Here is a 17,470-nt window from a genome sequence, read left to right as displayed (position 1 = left end):
GTAATAAAGGCGAACAGAACTGTTAAGCGTTTGATTTTTACCAACTCCACACAGGTCAAACAGATGGGTTTCCATAAAGGACCAGTCAAAAAATGAATTGACATTCTAATGGTAGGATCAAAATTAGTCTTCTCCTTTGTTGGTGAATATTTGCTTGGGGATAATGCAGAGACAGATATTTTCCAGTCAGACTAAGCTTTGAGCAGACAGAGCATACTTCCTACAGAACACTGAAATTTTACATCCATTTCAGAGTAACAAATCAGTGTTGCAGAAGATAGACAGTCCCTTACAAGTTTGAAAAGATGATTTCAGTGGATTTATGTTCTTTAAGTATCATTCTTTCTCACAAAGTTGTGATGATAATTGTATTTAAGAGAATTCTTTATAATTCACTCAACTTTGCTATAGCTACTTCAGAAATCACTCAGCTTCCCAATTATAACTAGCCATTTCCAATTCAGCAATTTCCAAATATATGTTTAGTATATAAAACTTTTGACTTCATTAGAAATAAAAAAGTCACAGGGAGATGTTTTTACTTATTGACTTGCATCAGTGCTTTTGTTGATGCATGTATTTTATTTCTACTTCTAGACTGACATGATATACTGGTAGCTTACCCGCTGGTAGTTTGAATAATCTCGAGGAGCATTAAATTGGGGCTGCGTGTAACCGCTGTTTGGAGTGTTGGAAAATGAAGGACGGTAGCCATCATATCCTCCTATGGAAAAGAATGCACATCCTTCACTTAGAAATGATAACCTATTATATTATGCTACCACAAAGAAAAACTTAAGAGCTTTCTACCTAATTCTCAGAGGAAAAAAAAAAAAAGCACTGCTTAATCTGCAATTTAAGCAACTCTATGCAGCATCAGTGCTAGTACTATTACAAGCAACAAGAACAACGATCTAGTAAGAACGAGGAGGAGATAACCATTCAATGTGTTTCTCTAGTAATCTGAGGTTTCATTTAGATAACATTCAACCCACAGCTAAATACTGTAATCTAAACATAACAGCTGTGACCTGCAAGGCCACAACAGCCAACTCAAGCTGCTCCAGAGCTTGATATTCTCCTTAAAGCCAGGAAGTATGGCCAAGGATAGCTTCAGTCCCAAGACCAAAACTCTGAATTCCAGATCAATTCCAAGCAGACAAATGGTGAACGCTTCCTCTCAACTACAATCAATTGCATTTTTTTTACACAGGTTTCTTCTCTACTCTCCAACCACATGAGAGGACAAGACCAGAGCAAGAAAAGCCTTCAGTGCTGTATTCACAAGTCTAATCCCAGAAAACCAAACAAGGAAACAACATCTTCCTCATTCTAACACACATCCCAGCCATCTCTGCAACACTGAAAGCGCAACAATATCCAATTAAATTGTTCTTATTTATCCAGAAATCCAGTATCATTCCTCCACTCCTATTAATTCCTTCAGAATAATGACTTTGGGATTTTTTGTTCTTCTATTTCTGTATTATCAAGCCCATTTTCATTAAGATGGAAGATGAAACTCTGAAGTATACCACTTCTACCATGACTAGAAAAAAAAACATTTTTGAAGTACCAACTGACGTCTGAATTCATCACTTGATAGTTGTGAAACATCCTGTTGGGTATTTCCATGTTTGTTTATGCTTGCAATACAACTTAAGATACCTCATCAAACACATTAAGCCTTCAAGCACAGAACAGGGAAAAGGCTTCTTTATTTACATCTTAGTAGGAAGCCTAACAAAGCATCTAAAATTTGAGCTGCTTAAGTAAGCCAAAACAAACTGAATATTTACTACAAGTATAAATAGCTTGCACAGATGACCTACCATCATTTTTATAACACATGGTTTCTTGACGCAGTGTTTCCAGAAAGGACCAGATAAAAGTCAGATGAGAGAGTTTAATTAAGCTGTTTACCTCTAAATCCATTTGCCGGTCCCCTGTAACCATTCATCAAGCCACGAGTCCCACGTGATCCACCACGAGACACTCCCCGACTGTTATAGTAAGGCTGGCTGTTCCGTGGAAATCCAGTATTCTGCTGGGGAGGTTGCTGGTGGTTACCTGCCACTTGATGGGTCTGGTCCGGAGAGCCATGGTAAGTGCCAACCACTATATATTTCAAGTGGGGAAAAAGCAGAGCATAAAGGCTGAGTATTTATGCTCCCACACATACCCCCTTCTAACTCAATGTTCAAAGCTTTGAAGTACCATTGTACACATCAATAAATGCTTACCCACTGAAGAAAAATAATCTGCAGAATTAAGTGTCAAGCTTACTAGTCAGCCATCCCACAATATTAAGATAAATCATCTATCTGCCATTTCTGGGTTAAGTCAATGTCAAATAGTCTCTATTGTAAGCTCAGAAATAAGTATTCATAATGCACGTAAAATTTTCCTGTGCTATTTCAAACCCTTTAAAAAAAAATCAGCCACGCACACACACTCTAAAAACCAATGTGAGTAAGTTAGCCCATGTCTCTAACTTCCTCCCCTCTGAACTGAGAGGAGGGCCACTAACAAATACTTGCAATCACTCTAAATAAATTCTCTTAGGCATAGCCGTCCTGACTACAGGTGAGGTTGTGGGAATGTTTTAACACAGAGGCCGCTTAGGCTGTATAGGATGGGGGGATCCTTTCCTTCTATATGATACATAAATCACAAGGCAAAAGCAGCATAGATAGCTTAAAACTGTCTGCCTCTTGGGAGTAATGTTTGTCACATCTTTGTATCACAGCAATCATCAGAAATGGATTAGGAATACAACACAGAAAGTGGAATTCTGTATGTAAGAGTGAAGCAGCTGCAAAACTTCAGCTTGACAACAAATATTAAAGCAAGATCTCAATTTCAAGCGATAAGTCCCTCTCCTATTTCCTATACACAAAAAGACTTCATCATCAACAGGGAGCATGACTGTAGTTCAAGCTCACTCAGCCACAGGGTGCTACAAACTTCTCTGATCTCCCAACTTCCTTTCTGTTCTTGAGGAATGCATGAAGTGGTCATCCTTTTTATAGGTTTTACAATGGGCAGGGTTTTATTGTAAGGACACTGTATTTCTTTCGCATCAACAGTTACACTTACTTAAATGTTACAGAATGACAAGCACTTAATACTGCATGGCCCACTTTCAATACTGTTCCCCAGACTCCGTTTTTGGTGTTTTGTTGTTGTTTTTTGAGCCATACAAAGTGCAAGGCAACAATGGAAATCTGGTTCCCCCTCTTCTCATCTACCCACCTCCCTATCCCAGCTTGCAAGGAAGACAAAATTCATGATCATAATCGGTTGCAGAGAATAAGGATCACATTTTTCCTTTACTCCACACCTCCAGTAGCTGTTAGCACTTCACCATTGCCATCTCTTTCCAATGTCCTTCACTTGTAATCCCTCTCTGCATCTACACATTTTATCTGAGTGGAAAGCAGTAGTAGGAAGGCTGGGAGAATAGTTTTGTAGATAGACTTTGTATTATAGTTGTTTTTCTTAAGTTGCTAACTTGGAAACCACTTTGCCTGCTATATTCCAATTGTCTAACCTTTTTTGCAGAGGGTTCTACACCTTTGTGAACATTCCACCATCTCTGAGAACCAGTCCATATTTGCTCACAATTTTATCTTACCATTTATTTTTTAAAATTTGTCATCTGAATTAGTACAATGAACTTTTTTTTGGCACATTTAACTTTAATATCAGCAGAGCAAGGACTCCACTATACTGCTTTCACCTTTCAAATAATCATTAATCCTGTTTGTGATTTATAATTCTATTTATAACTGAACCAAGTGGCAAAATTACTTTGACAGTTGGAGAAATACTGAATTTCAACCCCTGCTCAATATTCAAACCAAGACAGAATATTGGGGTGCAAAATGAAGTAACAGAAGTCAGACATTGCCCAGTGAAGGGCAGCTTTGCAAGACCAGGTATATGTGAGAACATATGACAGGCTTTGCTGTATCTCTTTGGACTTCACAGCCTTGATTATCTGATCTACTGAAACTCTCAGCATTTTAATTTTCTCTAAAATAAGTTTACCTGTCTGGAGTTGTTCTTGCTGAAGATCTGATTGTTCTACTTGGTGTGGCTGATTGGAGAAACTCTGGTTGTAACTGGCCTGGTACTGATTTTGTTGCTTAAGGGTTTCTGGCTCATTAACAGGAGGAACAGGTGCATTCATGTTGAATACCTATAATATAGGAAGATAGCTTTCTGGTCCAATGCATTTTTTTATAACCCCTCATTGGATCATGTAAAGAAATATGCAAGACTAAGAAATGTGAGTAACCAAAGACCATTTTTGCAATTACATAACCAATTCCGATGTTGTAACAACAACAAAAGGAATGACTACCAAAATAAAGTCATTCAAAACCTATTTGCTACTTACTGTTTGCATGGATTGGAATGGAGCTGCGTTAACATTGATTCCGCTGCTATGCAAAGGTTTGCTAGATCCAGCCTGGAAAACCTGGGGCTGGGATGCAGGGGGAAGTGATGATGACGACGGGGTCTGGTCTGCGTTCAGTGACATTGAAGCCTAATAAATAGACAAACGACATTTTAGCAGTTTTTGAATAGTACTGAAAACTTCACTAAAAAAAAAAAAATGGAAAGGCACTGGATTCACTCCAGCAAACGAACATTTTCTACTTCAGCTGAACAGCTTCTTTCACAACGGCATAATGGGAGAGGGAAAATCTAACAGACTTCTTCCTCATTAACTTGAAACACAACTATAAAAAAAACAAAGGGGGCAAAATGAACAGGTTTCTGGACTAACTAGTAGCCAATGTGTAAACTAAACTAATAACTTGGATGCTCATATGCTAATGTTGGCATGTTACTTCTAACTAAACAGACAATCTAGTAACTTAACAACCCTATAAAGGACTGACTTTCTGGTCACAGACAGGCTCAAAATTTTGAACTTATATGGAACTCTAACAGCCCTATCAATAGATAACTGAAAATTACAAAGCTTCAGTTTCAAAAAACCACAGAAGAACATTTGATCACACCTGCAAGCACAGTCCTTCCCACCTCTGTGAAATCTGACTTGCCTGAATCTGGTCAATTGATTCTTTCTGTGGCCGTTGCTCTGTTGTATGAGAAGGCTGATACATGGGTTGGGAAGCTGTATATCCCTCACTTGTAGAAGAAACCAAGGGAACCTGACAAAATAAACCCCAAATGCCCCCAAGTCAGCTGATTCTCACACAGAGTTTTATAAAAAATATCACAGAACTCTGGAATGAATGGTTTTCTCTAGTAAAAATAATTATTCCAGCACAACTTTACAACCATTAAAAATGAAGTACTTTGTAATGAGCAGAGGTTTAGCTACCTCAACTTGACATATTGTGACATGCCATGCCACCAATCACCTGCCAAATTTGATTCTGTGAATATTTCTTTATCAGCTGGACATTTGCTTTAATTGAAGAATTTCCTTACACAACCACAACTACCATTACAATAAACCTGGGAAATGAGGGAGTGAGAGAAAAATAACGAAGTTTATATGGGAGAATGGCAAACTCATACAGAAATGGAAAAGGCACTGGTTATTCAGTGGACTGAATTTGCTCTTTTTACAGCCTATGGTCTCCTACGCAGAGTAAGTGAAAATTCTAACAAACCAGCAAACTCTGCGTTTAAGGCTACTGAGGACTTCAGGAGGCAATTGATTGATACTGAGTTACTGGTGTGTTCAGAACATCTTGATGAATACTAAAAAGAACTGAGTTTAGCTACCACTTGCAAGACTGCTGAGAGAATCATTGGCAGCACTAGTTGAAGCAAGGAAAATCAGAAAAAAAATCCACAGGGCTAAGTTACAGAACACTTAACAACAAAATAAATAAATTAATTAATTAATAAATAAAAGCTAGGGCAGAAAGAACTGATGAAAGAAGATATTCTACATTTACAACAAAGAAAACTGCACAAGTACTAGCATTTCAGCATTTTCATACAGAGGAAACTCTCAAGAAAAAAGAACAAAAGATATTCCTGCTATTACAAAAACAAGTGACTTAAAAGCTGCAGAGCTAATCTCTAAAAGATGAAGCCAGCCATTTATACTGTCATTACTCTTACGATACACATCTGTTTCTTTTGGCTTCCACACACCTACAGGGATCAGATTCATTACTTGAGATCAGCAGAATACTTCAGAGATGCCATACATGCTTAATACCAAGTCAGGAATTTCTGTAATCACTAGGCAACTCAGTAAGAAACTGCACATCTTAATGAGAGGCAGAATACATCACATATACATTACTGAATCAAGTTTAATTAATCCTACTTTAAAAAGAATTGCAGGAAAGCTCAACTGAAAACAGCATTCAAACTCATTCTGGCAGCTCTACAACTCCAGTGTAAAATACTCCAAGCAAGCAACTGGGACTAATTCTTAACAGAGCAAGACAAAAATAACAGGAACTATGCAATTAATCTGCAAAATCTGGTTTTGATCACTTAAACAGATACAGACTGCCCTTTAACCAAGTGATTCTGATCTTTGCATTTCTGCTGCAAATAAATGAATAAATAGTAACTTGCTTCTGTCTATATTAAAAAATACTGCACACCACATATCTTACGTAGAAGAGAAAGCTACTAGGCAAAGACTGGCGTGTCAAATTATTAATCTGTCTCAAACAGAATGCAGAGAAACCTTCAACTACATGTATTTAGAGTGGACTACACAAAGCAGCTTTCCAAACAGTTCTTCCACTAGATCTTAAAAAAAAAAAAAAAAAAAAAAACTTTGCATTTCACCTTTGAGTTTCTGTTGTAGTTTGGAATTTTATCCTCTTACAGCACTAATTAAGACTAAAATCAATTGTAAATTTACTGAAAATTTACCTGCGTAGCTTCTGGTTGCACAGGGACCTGGTTAGGTTGGGCAAGTCTTGATTCAGTATGAACTGAAATGAAATTAATTTCACTTATTATATAGTACAATCAAAGTTTTTTACAGAACATCATTGCAATCTTATCTAAATTCAGTTATTTGACACATCATCATCAGAGATGATTATCCCTCTAGCATGGAAAAACTATATACAAAATACCCATTTATTTTCCACACAAATACTTTTTTCAGTTATCTGAAACACTCCAGGTATTTCCAAAAGACTAGGCAATAATCTAATTTGCCTATTTAAAAACGTTTAAAATGTTCCAACTCAAAACAAAAAGGAGGATTGGAAGTGTATAAATAGTATGCCTCAGAAGTACAATCCAATTTCGTAGAAAAACACACCTGAACAGTACTGTAATATTAGCTGCAATGATCCCTTCACTATGTAGCCGTAATTGAAGCATTTCTAACAGACGACTTGCAGGCTTCCCCAGTATTTATGTTTAGGATTTACCATTACAAACCTGGAGGGCAAACCATTTGTGGCATGTCCAAGTTCTGTGCTGGATTCATGGGCTGTGCAGATACAATGGCAGGGTCAAGTGTTTGGTTCTCAAATTCCAGCATAGAGTCCTGGGAAAAAAAATAAGAAAAATCAAATTTAGTTTATTGGATTTTTAAAAGATAAAGTGTTCAAATGTACAAATGAGCAGGTCACAAGAAAAGAAGCCTAGTCCACAGTTAACCAACAGCTAATTTTACCATTTAAAACTTATATCAATACTAAGAATTCCAAAAGGTATTTAAGACAATGAAAATTCAGTCCAAATACATAAACTAGAGTTTATTTGATATAAATAGAGGCAGATTTAAATAGCCAGGTAGAATAGGAGGTGATGTGGTTCTTTATTCTTTACCCTAAATTAGCATTTTTCTTTGTAGGGAAAAAAAAACACACACGGAAATACCAAACAAACAGAAAACACACCAAAACCACGAGTTTAAGTATATGCTTCATATATTAGTGAAGTTTTTATTTAGGGAGTAAGAAGAAATGCATTCACGTACTTCCCAATGCATTTCTAGTTGTTCAATTTTAGAGGTTAAAAGACACTAGAAACTTCAGGAAACCTTTTTGTTTCAGAAACTTTCAAGAAGCCACCCAAAAAGTATGCCCTTTGGGTGTTGCAGAGTTTTTTCATAACACAATTTAAAATGAGCTTGAGGTATTTTATAGCAAGTTTCATTTAGGCACCATACATTACTTAATTCAGTGGTCCACTACGTTCCACATCCTCTGCAGATTTAGTACAAACACAACTGAAAAGCTCAATAGCATTCTAATTGTACTTCCATAGCAATACAATAAGTTTGCTGGCTTTGGATGAAATATTGTCATACAGCACCATAAGGTTTGCAAGACCATCATATTCTTCAAACAAACATCAGCGGCTCTTTAAATGATTAAAAGCCAGCAAGTGCTTTTTTTTGTGTGTGTGTTTAGTTTTTTGGTTTTGGCTCCACTTTCACAGTACTGCAGCGGGTTCATCATACCTGCATGAAGTTGTATGGGCCCTGCATCTGCGCCATGAGGTCCTGTACTCTCTGCCTTCTAACAAGAGGATCTGCTTGAGCCACAGTAGTGAGCGTGTGAGGTTCAGGAACTGGAGGAGATGTAGCTTGTGTCTGTTGCTGCAGTGAATTTACAACCTAGTAAGAAACAAGCATCTAAATGAAATTTAAGCTTAAGATAACAATGCACAGAAAAAAAATGAGACAATAGCCATAAATTACAAGAACCACTGTATTCATTATGGATGTAATTACTAGTGTTCTTGAAGGAAAAATCCTATATCCTCCTACAGACATGATCTAAGCAATTCACAGGATTAGAAAGCTTAGACTGTATTCTATTTGCTTTCCATCTGCTCTTATTTTCCATTTTTTAAAGTGCTAACAAAAATTTGTTCTATGTTAATTTTTTGTTGTTGTTTTTTTTTTTTTTTTTAAGCACTGAATTTGCGACAATTTATCTTGTATTTGTCAACATTTAGCAATTCAAATAAAGGGAAAAGCAAGTTTTGGAAATATTTACACATGGAAAACAATTGTTTTCTTCTACCTTTTTTCTGGTGAATATAAACAGAGTATGAACTTGCAGATCATTCTTAAGACTACAGAATTTTAAGTTTTCATGGCCATGTCTTTCACAGGCATTATTCTAGCTAAACTGATTTATGGTCTGAAAACAGCAGGTAGCATTGTCTGGTGGAAAGACTGCAAGACAAGCCCAGAAGTAGTACAACTCATAGCAGGCAAGAAAGCCGAGACTGAAAGATGGTAAGAGCTTCATCAGACATAGCACAGCAGACAGGATTTACTAGACATATTCCAGCATGTCATGTACAAACAAGAAGACAACAGATGCTTTCACATACCACCTTGCTGAAGATAACAAAGCAATCAGGGAAGCTGACTGTGAACATCTAAATCTAAGAACAGCCATCATCAAATAGCTCAAAAGCCAAGAGTTACAAGGATGGCTGAGGTGCACAAGAAGTAGCATTTCTGCAATTTGAACCAATTTTGCTTTTCAGGTAACTCCCCTACTACAGAAATGCCATTTCCAATTTGCATTTACATCAACAACTGTCCTTTAAGAAGATAACTGTCACAAAAATTGACCATTGTTTTTCTAATCCCATGATCCCAAGAGTTTAATTAATAATCATCCTCCAGATAAGCAAGCAAGGTTTAAACTTAACGGTGGAACAGGATATAAATTAGCCTATATGCATCTAAGTCTGAAATAATTAAATTTATGTAAAACATCTGGTTTAATATAACTGCAGAAGACAAATTTTGTACAGCAGTCATGACAAATGATGAAACCTTTACTTTAGTCCAGTTCTATAATCACAGATCTAGACTTTAAACTTAAACTCTCTCAAGTCTGCATTTACTTTTCTTTTTAACTTCTCAAAAGAAACCTTAAGCATCTTTCAACATGCCTACTCCTTGATTATACACACATTGCTCATGTGACATTTACATGGGTAAGTGCCTGACAAACTCCAGTAGATCTTCCCTGTACCAAATCCCTAGCCATCTGTGATTAAAAAAAAATAATAAAAAAAATCTCTGAACAACAGTAAAAGCCAACCACAATCTACATTCATCTTCAAGACTCCCTTCATATCCAAATCTCTACTATTAGCCTTACAAAGTGAAGCTCTTGAGAATTCCCATGGAAGTATGCCCTAAGGCTGTTAACAAGCACAACAGCTCTGGTAGGTCTGAAGTTAACTGCTTTCTACCAGTCTGCTGCATGAGAAAGGCACAGAGACTATTTAAAAATAAAAATCATTATTTAAAAAGCACCCAGCAAATTATTACACAATCATGTATCTCCCTTCATCCTAGTGGGGCAGCATCAAGAAGAAACTTTTCTCTTAGGAGAGCTGAACCTCCCTCCGCAGTGCAGTATTTGACTGAAACTGTATGCCCAGCTGCTCACTAGGCAGAGCTAACTAAGAAGGCCAGTGTGCAACCAACAACAGAAGGGGATGAAAGAACAAACATTTTTGGGACCATAAAGTCAGCCAGAATGAACACCTGCTCTTGGCAATCATAGGACAGTTTCCAGTTTTACACAAAATACACACACATTCATCCGATGTTCTGTAATCTAAACCTCAAAGAACTCTGTATACAAGCAGACATAGATTCAGGTACTTGGTACAAAGGGAGAAAGGAAAAAAGAAAAAACACTATTACCATTAAAGGACACCTTCACCAAAATTAAAACACCACATAATTCAAAAAGAAGCACACTTTGAGAATTCACAAGCAAATTCTTCAGTTTAAAACTTACGGAAAGCTCGTGTCATGCCAGATATTGTCAGTTCTCAAACTACACACATACCACTGAGAACTGGAATGTATTGTGTCTATTTGAAAGTTACTGAAAAAAATGAGTTCATGATAGCCTTCTTGCTCTTCATAAACAATTATGGAAATCAATGCAAGTTTGCTCTTTCAGAACACTATCAGCTTCCAAAATAAAGAGCTATCATTCATACCACCACAGCTACTGTAAGCTGAGGCGCAGAAAAACTATACAGTATATACAATCATCTTTCCTAAGGACAATTCTTTTTCTCTCCAGAAGGAGTGGGATTTTGACGCCAGCAAGTACAGCAAGAGTCATTCCAAAGACAGTTATTCTCAATTACCCACCCCTTTTTGAGTTAAATGTGGGAAAATAAAGTTCTTAATTATGAAGTAGTCTTCAGATTTTTCTGAATTTCTCACTTAAACAAAGTACAAGAAATTCAGACAAAAAGGAGAGCTAAATATCTAATTCTTACTGCTTTGTATTGTTCTACAGAAACAAAACTGATGTAACACAGATTTAGCTGACTAAAAGGGCTTTGAAAATTGAGTTTCTGAAAGCAGTCTCATACAAAACTACAATGATTTTACCATACTAAGACGATTACTGCATATTATCATTCCCATGAGGTAGATTTTTCACCTGTGCAATACACAGTCTTACACCTGAAGAGCAGAGGGAAGCACACCAGGCTCCAATCATAACAACACTTTCTATATTCTCATGCCTTTATCCATACTACTTACCTTAGGAACTACAGAGAACTGAACCTCTGAGCTACTCGGGACACTTGGTACAAACACAGACGTAATTTGGGTAGAGAGACTGAAGCCAAGCAAGCCTCAACATTAAACTAGTGTGTCTAGTACAAATACCTCAAATATGCATCCCTCTTTTGTGTGCTATTTTGTGTGCTATTTCTTTATTTTACAAGAAGTTTCTTGAAACACATTCAATAGCAGTGATGCCTTACAGCATGTTTATGTGAGGGAATGGAATACTATGAGAAAATACTCCTAAAATCTTTCACATGTGGCAATGTTAGTTAGTGTCTAGTTAACAATAAAAGCCTCACACCCATCCTAAGCATTATTAAATCTCTTAGTGGTTTCCAACACCCTAATATACGAATTTTGGCCAAACAAACTAAAACCAGGCAGAACAGATAATCATGTCAAAATGGCCCCTTTTTTACACCCCTTAAAGAGATGATGAATTCTCACTCCACTCCAACACTTTAAAAACCTGAAGAAAGCAAGGGGAGGAATCTAAAATAGTGATCATCTGGAATTTCCTGCTGCAAAAAGCTAATGTGAACGAACAACTACACTTCCAGCTTTTGAAAGATGTTGCTTATAACTGGCTCTAACAGACACAAACCAAAGTCCAATATACCAATGATTTGAATGACTCCATGAGGCTTTTCCTTTCCAGTGCACGAAGAACACAAATTCTAGTATAACAATGATCGACTTGAACACACAGCTGAGTCTGAATTACTTAGCTGGGAATAGATCCCAGTAGCAATGTACCACAAACATCACGAGTAACAATCACTCAACTGCAAGGCAGCAACGAGTTAAACAATGTCAAGTACTGTATTTCTTGAAAGCAGAGATGTATATATTTTAATGCTGTATTATGTGTATACGCAATCTGGAACAAGTATTAAAATTCAGCTTGCTCTCCATGAAACTGCACAAGGAAACACACAACTATGCCATGCTGTCAGCAGCTATGCAGGTAAACCTAAGTTCTACATTTGCAACAGAAGTCTCTTAGAAATAAAAAAAGTCTTCAAATCTCAAGTCTTTTTAAGTCTAAGTCTTAAAGTCCCATTTTCCCATACAAGCTACTACTGAACAAAGCAAGATCTCCACAAGCTTAGCCAGGCTGCATAGTTTTTATTTTAAGTACTCCTGAACTAAATATACCATTGAAGAATGAATAGCCATCCCAAGCCTATTTAAATATATATATTTTTATACATGTTGGGGGAGATAGGGTGAAGTACTAAAACCTGTCATGAATTGTGATTCAGTGGAAACAGGGATTGCAATTTTACCTGCAGTACACAAGATCTTACCTCAACCGTTTCAACTGTCCACTCATCTACCTGTTCCTTCTCACTACTGCTGAACTGAGTCTCTGCCATGAATTGTCTGTTTACATACTAAAATAAAAATAAGAAAGGGTATGAAAGTAAAAGTAAGTGGCATTACAGCTATATAAAATGACAGTCTTTCCAATGAGTAATACCTCAGTCGATTCAACTTCAGTTGGTTCAGTAAATTCCTCTGCTGGATCAGGTTCTGAAAAAAAAAAGCCACCCACCACTTATGTGACAGAAGCAAACATTACAGATTAGATTTTCTTTACCACAAAAAAAATATTACTTTAAAGAAGTGCTACAAATGACTAGTTCACAGGAATTACAGCTAGGTGTAAGAGTGAAGACACATTTACACCTGATTCATATTAGTATCTAACATTAGAAGCCTACTATACAAAAGGATATGGGATTCTACTGGGTCTAAAATCAGAGCTTCAATATCACTGCCTTGTTCAATTAAGTATCTGCTGGGCTCTGAAACAAACCTGATGCTATAAATAAACTTGTGTCTCAAAATGAAGAAAATAAAAAGTATCAGAATATTAACAGTTAAGCATTAAAAAAGATACTCAAAGTTTTGAAAATAAACTAAAAAATGCATTCTTACTACAAAGAATTACATTCAGTTACCCCAAATTTCAAATTTTCTCCAGAACATATTCGAAAGGGCAAAAAAGGATAGAAAAAATTCCTTCATGTTCAGAACTTTAAGCATGTAAACATACTCTTGGCTTCAAAAGCTCTTGCCCTCCAAAAAAGGACTAACTGACGGAAGAACCACCACAAAGTAGAAAAGCGTCTGGCAACCAGAACTTAAATCTTTGATTATTTTAATGCCACAAACAAAATTTTATTTGTAAGTGTTCATAACATGAAGTTCTATAGGAAAAAAAGAATAGGAAAGATGTTGGAAATAATTTTCATTTGCTTAACACTGCTTCTAAATCATTTCATTCTAGTTGGGGTTCTTCAGCAAATGCTGAAGGATGTGTTCAGAAGCGAGTCCCACCAAGTGACTTTGTTCCTTCACTCAGGTGATGCTCCACAGTTAGAATTTTAAGCCTTTCCCTGTGGATGACTAAGGAAATTTTACAATATGATCATCAGAAAGGACTTTAGTGATCTAAGGTCTTTCCAAAAAAGTAGCTGACATAAGACACCCTTACAGAAATCTTCTGAAACACAGCTCTGCTTTTCTTTCTTCAGTGCTGAAAGCAGGGCCAAATGAATGGCTAACTGTTCCGATATACACTGCCCAGCTGTTTGTGTATCTGATCATCACATAACTACTTATCTATTCAAGACACTAGTATGCATGAAGAATTTCAAAAAAAATGAAGTGCCTTTTGCACTTAAAATTACATTTTCAATTTAATCATTCTGATGAATCCAAAGCAACAAGACACTACAACAGAAACATGCTAGTCACAATGGATATTCATACTCTTACCAGCTTCTGCTACAGCATCTTCTACTGCAGGTGTGGGTGCTGCCTCTTCTTCCTCGCATAACCCATTCTGATGGTTATGGGTGCTATCAAAGTAACTAGTTTGAAGAATACGTTCAACAATCTCCTTCAGGGCTTTATCTGGGAAAAGGAAAAATGTAAAAGTTAAAAATGAACAGGCACTCAATTCTAATTCTCATCCTTTTACTAATCCTTTTCCTTTCTTCCCAAAGATACCACGTACATTTCATTGACCTTTTGCTATGAAGATGCTGCTGTGTCTATCTAGCCCACAGCCACTACTGCTACAGAACTACAGCCTACATTACTAGATCATATTAAAATGAATAAGTAATCTACCTTAATAAGTATTCTACCTTAGTTCAGAAAAATCTGAAGGGCAGGAAGAACCTTAGAAGTATACAATACTCTTCAGAAGATTTGCGAAATGCTTTGAAGTGAGTATAGAGTTTATATATTTGATTACACTTGTATTACTTCTGTATCACTGGTCACTTTTGACTTTGAAAAATTTCAACTTGATTTCTTTGCAATTTCCCAACTAAGAAACTTTACTTTAAGTCAATGTCTTATAAAAACAAGTAACAGTACAAATTAATTATTTGGCACCACCATCACAAAAATTTTTCCCGTGAGGTAAGCAGCTCAGAACAGGCTTTTTAAGAGAAACAAGCACAAACTTACACTCAGTGCTTCATACAAACGCCATCTCAATCCAGAACAAATCAGTATAACCACACTGGAAAGTGAGCAATACTGTCTGTTTAGTCCAACAAAAAATAGACTCAAAACAGAAGATTTACAATGCATGTTTCACAAGTGATGTTGGTCACTTTATGAATCAATACATACACACAGGAGAGCACAGAATGTAGTAATATTGCCAATGACAGGACTAAAAGCTCATCCTGAGGTCCAGATGTAATGCCAAGCCCGACTTCATCCAGTAAGAAAATGACAAGGCCTCCAAGGAACATACCTAGTCTCTCTCCCAAAACTACTCCCCATACCTTCTCCTTCCTCTTTTGTCTCTCTCTAAAAACGTATACACTACACATCTACTGGCACTCATAACAATCCAACATCACTTGTTCTGCAAGAACTCTAAGTCTGAAATGGTTGTATTAATCAAAAAACCAATAGCCTGGTATGTCTTCACAACGTTTCATTTTAACAATATAAATGGTTTGAGGTTTTGTATTCTGCCACTAACAAGCAGAGTCTTATACTCATTAAAGACACAGTATTTTACAATCTTCTGTGTATCATTCCTCAGTAAAGTGGGCTAGATAACAACTGCAATGCCATTATTTCATTTTCTACAAAGAGAACAAAAACTCTTTCAACAGCTCTGTATTATTGTAACATAATAAGGAATACTGGAAATTTAAAAAGCAAGTAAGAAAAGTTGCTAGCCATTTTACCTACAAAGAAGGATAATCTTCCCTAAAATTTTGCTATTTATTTCCAGATAAAAACCTCAGAAATTCCCTACAATACAAGAAACAGCCAACTGTCTATCAGAGCCATTTTCTTAAGGTCTAATGTTAGAAGCTAAGTATCTGTGGAAATTTGACTGTTTTCTTGCGGAAATGCAATGTGAATGATCATGCCCCAATTTGCAGAGTTAATGAAACTAGGACAGAAATAAAATGCGTCTGTAGGAGGGGACAGCAGAGAGCTGAACAGCACACTAAGTAAGGCCAGGACAGTTTATATATTAGGTCGTATCATTGACTAAGCTCCTGGTCCACACACACACGTTTCCAGAAAACAAAGAATTGCTACCAAGCATCAATGGCAGTAGAATACTGCTAAAACAGCAAGAACAGACTAAGCTAAATACTGAATAATGCTGTATCAGTGGACAAAAATACAGATACACTACATCGTAAGTTCACTCTCCAATTATTGTTACAGTACCATGTTCGGGAAAAAGTAGCTACTCTAAAAAGCTGGAAAGATATTTAACTGCTGAAGTTTTTTTTATCAGGCTATTTTAGTTCAAACAGAAATTGGGTGCACTGCCCCTTTAATACAGAGAATACACTTACAGGTTGTTCCACAAACAGGTTTCTCCTTCCCTTCCAGTAAGTCCCACAGGTGAACAGATGCTTGCTCATACTGCTCATTCAACCTTGAAAAACAATAACAGAATTTCTTACTGAGCCTTTACGTTACCATAGTATAAATATATCATCAACTGACTGACAATTACAAAGGAAAGTACTTTATTTTAAGTTTACCTCACGCTCATGTCTCGTTCAGGGTAAACTAACTTGTAAAATTCATCCAACATTGTCAGTTCCTCCTCTGTCAGCACCGGTACTCCATTTGATCCTTGCTTCAAGTCATTACGCACTTCATCGTCACCCAATTTGTCCAAAATAAACTGCAGTTCTAGTACAGTCTTTAAACGCTTCTGCTCAGCTTCTTCTCGCATCAGTTGCTCCCTACGAGCCGTCTTTTTTATTGTTTTCTGAATCTGTTCAAGAAGAAAAAGGAATTCAGCATGTTTCAACTCCAATGTAGTGAATTCAAGGGAGAATGTAGACTTGAAATGTCTTTTATTGATACGTAAAGATGGATGTTGGTATTGAACTGCCTCTTATCGATTCAACATTACAGCAGAATAATCTGTGAAGCACAAGAAATACCTCTTAAGCAAAATCAAAAGCCCCAAAATTAAGGCAAACTTTACAAACAATGCCACAAATCTTGGATTGTATTGTGTCTTTATCATATTCTTACTTGAAGCCTGTATTTCTGTGTGACTTATAACTAGTTTAGTCAAGCAACTGCAGTTACAGTGTCTAAAGCTTCAGACATTGTATTATATGAAACAAGCCCAGCTTATTGTTATTTGCTTCCTTTATGAATTATTCTATGAACACAAAATGATTTTGACACAGATGAAAGTGGCAAGAACGTACAAATGTACCTTTTAAAGGAACATTATGGCTATTTACAGCTTCTGACTTCCATAACTCAGGGAGGAAATACAACAAGTAGAAAAGGTATGAGAAAAGGGCAACTCAATTAACGCAATAGAGCAGCTGCTTTATGAGCAGAGACCAAGTTTCAGGCTCTACTGTTTGGAGAAGT

General features: G+C 36.6%; 1 protein-coding gene across 3 annotated transcripts in view; it reads right to left on the bottom strand.

Moving 5' to 3' along the window:
• The window catches only part of CAPRIN1 (cell cycle associated protein 1), a 33,445-nt gene that overhangs the window by 2,641 nt on the left and 13,334 nt on the right, over positions 1-17,470 (bottom strand). Inside the window, exons 5-17 of one of the 3 annotated variants that reach the window (XM_027458330.3) lie at positions 16,612-16,850; positions 16,420-16,502; positions 14,348-14,485; positions 13,044-13,096; positions 12,871-12,957; positions 8,444-8,599; positions 7,414-7,522; positions 6,892-6,953; positions 5,079-5,189; positions 4,406-4,555; positions 4,054-4,204; positions 1,924-2,118; positions 624-724 (exon numbers count right to left, since the gene is read on the bottom strand). In XM_027458330.3, coding sequence (XP_027314131.1) covers positions 624-724; positions 1,924-2,118; positions 4,054-4,204; positions 4,406-4,555; positions 5,079-5,189; positions 6,892-6,953; positions 7,414-7,522; positions 8,444-8,599; positions 12,871-12,957; positions 13,044-13,096; positions 14,348-14,485; positions 16,420-16,502; positions 16,612-16,850 — 1,635 coding nt within the window. The remainder of the gene's footprint in view (positions 1-623; positions 725-1,923; positions 2,119-4,053; positions 4,205-4,405; positions 4,556-5,078; positions 5,190-6,891; positions 6,954-7,413; positions 7,523-8,443; positions 8,600-12,870; positions 12,958-13,043; positions 13,097-14,347; positions 14,486-16,419; positions 16,503-16,611; positions 16,851-17,470) is intronic. The other 2 variants (XM_027458331.3, XM_027458332.3) reach the window with 2 other exon arrangements.

This window comes from Anas platyrhynchos, chromosome 5 (assembly GCF_047663525.1).
Source record: "Anas platyrhynchos isolate ZD024472 breed Pekin duck chromosome 5, IASCAAS_PekinDuck_T2T, whole genome shotgun sequence".
In the NCBI taxonomy this organism is placed as follows: Eukaryota; Metazoa; Chordata; class Aves; order Anseriformes; family Anatidae; genus Anas; species Anas platyrhynchos.
Note: the sequence above shows the minus strand (reverse complement) of the source record. Positions and strands in the feature narration are given on the sequence as shown.